This window comes from Poecilia reticulata, linkage group LG12 (assembly GCF_000633615.1).
Source record: "Poecilia reticulata strain Guanapo linkage group LG12, Guppy_female_1.0+MT, whole genome shotgun sequence".
NCBI lineage: Eukaryota > Metazoa > Chordata > Actinopteri > Cyprinodontiformes > Poeciliidae > Poecilia > Poecilia reticulata.
In genome coordinates, this window is record NC_024342.1 from 21,464,713 (window position 1) to 21,471,231 (window position 6,519).

Consider the following 6,519-nt stretch of genomic DNA (forward strand, 5'->3'; position numbering starts at 1 on the left):
ATAAAAAATGCMGTTTTACACTCAAGGTTTCCTCTGACTGGTGCGTTTTGGTGCATTGTCATGTTCACATGCAGCAGTAGGAGCAGGAACAAGTTGCTSGGAAGCGGATTTGAATGTTTGGGACCCAGAACCGGAAAACAAGGCGGCCTGACGTCACAAACCTGCGGCTGGTCAGTCCAGGTGAAGCGGCTCCGGCCAATCAGAGAGCAGACATGTCAGTGACAGGAAGTGAAACTTCATTGCTGCTCATTTCCAACCCCCCCCTCTGAAACCGGAGATTCACCAATATCAGTTCAGACACAGAAAAATCTGATTCTTTCNTGTGTATTTTTGTGCAGGATTGTGTTCCCAACGAGGCGACGGAAGAAAAACGTGAGCTGACGTCATCGATCATCAGAGAAACTGGCCGCTTTGATCTSCTGCTTCTGCAACAATAATACAAATCATGAGGATTTTTGGTTTATGATATGGGATGCAGGTGCTGCCATCATTACTATCGTCATATTTAGAATAGAGTCAAATCAATTTTGAAATGGAGATTAAATGAATATTTTTGTCTGAAATATTATACAGATTTATATTTATATAAATATATTCAGATTTTGAAGCGTTTTCTGGATTTGCTCATCTGTCAGATTCCTACTGAACAGGATTAGAGCCACTGGAAAAAAAAACTTAATTCATTGGATACATTTGTTTTTTGTAACAGATAAATTTTTTAAAGTTAGTTCACCTGTTTTGTTTTTCAGTGAATGAACTTTCTGCTGTATTTGGACATGGTTGCATAGCAACGGTGGCCAGGTGTAGGTTTACCTGTAAGCTGAGCAGGACCACTTATTGTTGGTTTCAGTGAAACAACCAGAGACCAACAGAAGCTGAACTGAGACCTGCAGACCTCAGCAGGTGAGTTTTCATCCTGATTATGGTTTTTATGAATCAAACTTCCCTCTGTCTGTAAAACCTGCGTCATAATGTCAAGTTATTTGGCAGCTTTTAGCGCCTTCTAGTGGACAAAGTGCATCACTACATCTAAATTTACCCTTTTGCTACAAACAGAAGGAATATGAAAGTAAATCTAAAGTATCTGTGATATAAATGTGCGGCAGGAAGAGGAGCAGAAGTGAAATCAGAGGTGAAGATGGCTTTAGCCAGCGGCCACTGGCTGGAGAAAGAAATCAGAGGAGAACCTCCGAGTCCCAGGTCAGTGTGACGCGGGGCCGGCCCAAGGCATAGGCGAGTTGAGCGGCTGCCCAAGAGCACCAAGATAGCATAATTAAGAAACATTTATATTTAAAATAACATKAAATAATTAAAATTAAATGCTATTAAATGTAGAAAAAACTATTTCCATATTGTTTCTATAGTTGTGACACAATAATAGTTCATCTCTTTCTGTTGATGGCTGCTGTTGGGGAAAAGTWAAATATTAACTTGCTTACTGTAAATGTTGTGTTTATCACCTGATGTTATTTTCAAAGTTAAATTAAATGATATGGCACCTTAAATATTACTCTGCATTTCAAAATCCAAATAATTATTTTTAGTTTGCTAACCCTGTAAGGCTAAAATCAACAACACTGGTGTGATGTAAGCTAATTACGAATGAAGCTAATGCTAGTAAACATTCTACACATGGAGTAGTTTAGGAATGATGAGGCATCTGATGCTGAGATGTTGGTATGGGGCCCCAAACAGGCTTGGTCCGGCCCTGGTGTGACGCCAGCAGCAGCTAATTAARCTGAATAACTCTGTGTTACGCCGACGCGTTTTAAACTGAGCGTGTTTCTGCAGACATGGTCACGCTGTAGCTGTGGCTGGAAGCGTCGCCTTTCTGTTCGGAGGAGCGAGTAGCATCAGGCCAGAGGTGAAGAAAACACTAAAACTAAAACATGAAACACATTTATCATCATTTACTCTTTTGTTACGTCTAAAGGAGATTAAATATTAACTTTATTTTCATTCTTTAGGTCGGTCCTGTTTACTTCTCTGACTTCTACATGCTAACAGGTAACAGACCAACAGCTTGTAGCCTTCAGGGTTTCATTTTATGCTTTAATGTTGACAAATAACACACAGACTGCCCAGTAAATCTGTTTTTCCATTCTTGACTTGCTAAACGTTGCGGTTTGGCTGTGAAGTTTCTCTGTAGCTACGATCTGGAAATGATTCCCAGGTTTGATGATTGCAGTGACTCCTGATGATGTGACCTGGGAGGAGATTCCTCAGAGCGGAGAAATCCCGTCGGCCAGAGAAGGACACACACTCTGGTAAATCCCATTCCAACATGGCCGCCAGCAGGTAGCATGGAGGTAGCGATGAATCAGAACAGGCGCCACAACTTTCTCCAGAAACAAAACTGAAGTTATTATCTGTGAACCTAAAGAGGAACAATCTGGAGTCACAGCTTCAGTTATTACAGCTGGAAACCAKAAATCAGGCTGAAATCTGGGTTTGGACCTCCAGAGCCACATAAAGACAGTCACAAAGTCGGCCTTCTGTCACCTGAAGAACATTTCCAGGATTAACGAATTTATGTCCCAGTGAGGGCTAAAGCAGAGGTTTCCAAAGTGTGGCTCTGGGGCCATTTACGGCCCTTGGAATAATYCTGAGTGGCCATTGATCACAGTCCAGGCAGTTGGTAGAGATTTAAAAACAATATTGGGGTGAAGTGATCACTGATGGTGCAGCACAAAATAATAATAGTTATAAAATAGTAATAGTAAAAGGAGTCACAAAAAACTGCTGAGTAAACAGTCTTTATCCACTTCAAAATAAGAGCGTAAACTTCTAACTACTTCAGATGTCAAACTTTATTCAACTGAAAGTTTACAAAACAGACAAGAAAATTAGTGCTTTAGAATTCATCCAGAAGCAAATGCTAAAGCTAAGTGTGCTAAAAATGTCCAAAGTTAGCTGTGCTATTAGCACATTAGCGGAAGTGTACCCATCACTGGACTTGACTAAAGTATTTACTGTGTTATGATTGTATCATTGGTTGGCATTTATTATTGGAATCTCCAGAATCATAGATTTCTAAATATGGAAAGATTGTTGCAACAAAAAGAACAGAGGATGTTGGTACGTCCCGCCTGCGCGACATAGCAGCGCTAATGAGTTAATCACTAACTGAACAGGTACAGATGTTGGACCTAAACCAGGGAAAAGCAGCTTATGTCCAAACAAAGTTTGACYAACCTTTGAAAAGCCAACTTCTCTGTTGATGKTTGGCCCTGATGTAACGTCGTTTGCTGCTCAGCGTCGTCAGAGGGAAGCTGTATCTGTTCGGAGGATCCTCCAGTCCTGAAGCCTCTGAATGCCTCCCAGGCGTCTTCAGCTTCGATGTTGGTGAGGCCAACGCCCCATCGCCTCCTTCCCTCCCGGTTTGGTCTTTAGCTTCACGTCTCTCAGCCTTCTGATGACTTTCCATGTTCTCTGCAGTGTCCTTGGCATGGGAATGCCTGCCAGCCGGCGGCGTGGCTCCCAGGGTTCTCCATTACGGCTCTGCTGCCGCTGGAGACAACATCTACGTGTACGGAGGGCGGCTGGAGGGCGAGCCAACCGACGACCTCCTGGTGTTCAACACAGGTTAAAAAACTCATCCTGAATTGTTTCTGTCCAAAGGAAATGAAGCATGTTGGACTGAAGTCTGGATCCTGACTTTGTTTCAGTGTCTGTCACCTGGACTCCAGTGAAAACCAGCGGATCGCTTCCTCCTGCCCTGTGAGACTCAATCAGACCAAATCACATCGATCATCTCTGAGTTTCATCCTGGATATTCACATCGTCGGTTTCTGCCTCTCCAGATGGGGGCAGAGTTTCGCTCAGGCTGGAGATCAGCTCTTCATGTTTGGAGGTTACGGAGCAGGAGGAACGTTTTGTAAGGACCTTTACGCTCTGAACACAGGTAAACTTTGGCTCAGGTTTGGATCCACTTTAAAACAACTCATCATGACACAGTACATGTTTATTTTAAATGTCTTAAACTGAATATATAAGTATAAAAAGGCTGACTTTGATTTCATTACAGTAATCTTAAAATCACCGGTACAATACCTGAACCTATCAAAACTTTTTCAAGATTCAAAGAATCACCATGTAAAGACCAGTTTTTATGGATTTTCATCCAACTTTCCCAGTTTTTGAGTCTGAATTCAGATCAAGAAACTAAAGGAAACCGTTTTTCTCTAAGCTCTGGTTAGTTAGAGTCTCTCTGTGTTTTCAGAGAAGCTGCAGTGGCAGAAATGGGAGGTGAAGGGAGAATCTCCTCCAGCCTGTAGTGGACAGACACTGACTGCACACCATGACAAGGTACACACACACACATGTATGTGGGGASTTTCCATTGACTTCCATTCATTTCTACAGCCTAAACCTTACCTTTACCCTTTTCCTAACCCTAACCATCACATYCCTAACCCTAACCCTATCCAAAATTCAATTCACACCTTAGTCCTAACTCTGACCCCTGACCCAAAAACTGCATTTCCCCTTATGGGGACCAGGCTTCGATCCCCACAAGGAGCAGTGGGTCCCCACAAAGTAGTATGTGTCAGGAAAATCGTCCCCACAACTTTTACAAACAAACACACACACTGAAGAGTTGAACCAGGGTAGCGACGCTATCAAACTGCTGAAGAAAATGTTCTTTAGGGTTTGAAACTTTTCTTTTTTCCCCGTTTATCATGTTTCATCATGTTCATATGACAACAAATGTCCTGGTCAGGTACAAGAAGGGAAAATGTATTGAAAACAGTAATAAAAAAAAAAATCCAAAGAAAAAAATGTGCAGGATATTGAGAAATGTGAAAAACTACTGATGAAGATACTTTTAAAATATAGAGAAACCCTGGATGCTAAAATAGAAAGAATTTGGATGTTTCTGCAAAGATTTGGTTGTTTGGTTTGTATAGTTACTGGTTGTTTTTATGGATGGACGGACGGATGTCCATTTCCGCATCCAAGCTGATCGGAACACATTTCCCAGCATTCATTGCAATGGAGACTAAAACTCAGAGCGAACCAACTGTACTGTTGGATGGAGCAACAGATTGATATTTGGTTGGATGCAGAAACAGATGGATGTTGGATGTAGAAACAGATGGATATCTGGTTGGATGCAGAAACAGATGGATGTCTGGTTGGCTGCAGAAACAGATGGATATCTGGTTGGATGCAGAAACAGATGGATATCTGGTTGGATGCAGAAACAGAAGGATGTCTGGTTGGATGTAGAAACAGATGTCTGGCTGGATGCAGAAACAGATGGATGTCTGGTTGGATGCAGAAANGGAAGCGGATTTGAATGTTTGGGACCCAGAACCGGAAAACAAGGCGGCCTGACGTCACAAACCTGCGGCTGGTCAGTCCAGGTGAAGCGGCTCCGGCCAATCAGAGAGCAGACATGTCAGTGACAGGAAGTGAAACTTCATTGCTGCTCATTTCCAACCCCCCCCTCTGAAACCGGAGATTCACCAATATCAGTTCAGACACAGAAAAATCTGATTCTTTCYTCTCCTTTTATTAAATCAAAACAATAATTTAAGTGTCAGAATATTACATTTACAAAGAAGTTTCACATACAGAAATATGAGCTTTTTGAATATAATATGGTCGTACACCACTTGATTTTTTTTTCCTTCCACTCAACTTTCCACTCTGTCCTTTCTTGTGAACTGCTCCAGGATTGAGTTGGACACAATATAAAACTTCTGTATTCAACAAAATTTCTCAAAATCTTAAATTTTGTGTGTAATTAATCTCTAAAATATGAACTTRGCATCATAATGAGTCACATTAACTTTTCTCAGTTTTTGTTTTTTTTACGTTGCTGTAACTGACCATTTCAGGRTTGAAAATCTTCTTTTTGTGTCTTTTTAGCCTGAAAACAATAATTATAAATAAATGAACAGAMAGAAACTGAATCATTTTGGTCTGTGTGAGATTCTAATTCAGAGGTTTTCATCATAGGATGGAGATAAACGGCAGTCGTTGATCCCAGTTTGACTGGACTGATAGCGAAATGCTAAAAAACGGCTAGCATCGGCCGATACGACATTAATTCCAATATATTGTACGTAAACACCAATTTTATTCATTAAAAGAAAAACCTGTCACTGTGGGAAAATGTTATGTTCCTGGTTGCCATGGYGACCTARCAGGTTTTCTGTCRGAGACGCATTTCTGGGTTCTGCCGTTTCAGAACATGAATTTCTGTCCTGGTGGATGACCGCTTGGGAAAAACATAAATATTATGAATCGTTCATAAGTTCCAGGTTCGCCTGATGGAAATTCACCTCTAAAGTTTCACTGTTTGTGTCCCTGAATGTCCAGTTTAGTTCAGTGGGACTAAAACAGCAAACAAACACATTTCAGATTATTTCATAATCCCAGCCTGGTGGGAACGTTTTGCCRATGGYTGCTTGGTGATCCAACATGGCGGCAGGTTTGACGTCCGAGTCCAGTACTGCCCTTCTAGATGCACCTCTGTAGGAATGGAGTTCAGCAGTAACTGGTTTGTTA

At 41.5% G+C, this 6,519-nt stretch overlaps 1 protein-coding gene across 2 annotated transcripts in view; it reads left to right on the forward strand.

Annotated features, from left to right (window-relative positions):
* The first annotated feature begins 338 nt into the window (after positions 1-338).
* The window catches only part of LOC108166764 (leucine-zipper-like transcriptional regulator 1), a 22,626-nt gene continuing 16,445 nt past the window's right edge, over positions 339-6,519 (forward strand). For both annotated transcript variants that reach the window (XM_017307777.1, XM_017307778.1), the window contains exons 1-11: positions 339-478; positions 750-903; positions 1,107-1,200; positions 1,792-1,864; positions 1,968-2,007; positions 2,189-2,267; positions 3,257-3,345; positions 3,439-3,585; positions 3,669-3,720; positions 3,804-3,904; positions 4,223-4,308. In XM_017307777.1, the coding sequence (XP_017163266.1) occupies positions 1,139-1,200; positions 1,792-1,864; positions 1,968-2,007; positions 2,189-2,267; positions 3,257-3,345; positions 3,439-3,585; positions 3,669-3,720; positions 3,804-3,904; positions 4,223-4,308 (729 nt within the window). In that variant the 5' untranslated portion in view covers positions 339-478; positions 750-903; positions 1,107-1,138. The remainder of the gene's footprint in view (positions 479-749; positions 904-1,106; positions 1,201-1,791; positions 1,865-1,967; positions 2,008-2,188; positions 2,268-3,256; positions 3,346-3,438; positions 3,586-3,668; positions 3,721-3,803; positions 3,905-4,222; positions 4,309-6,519) is intronic.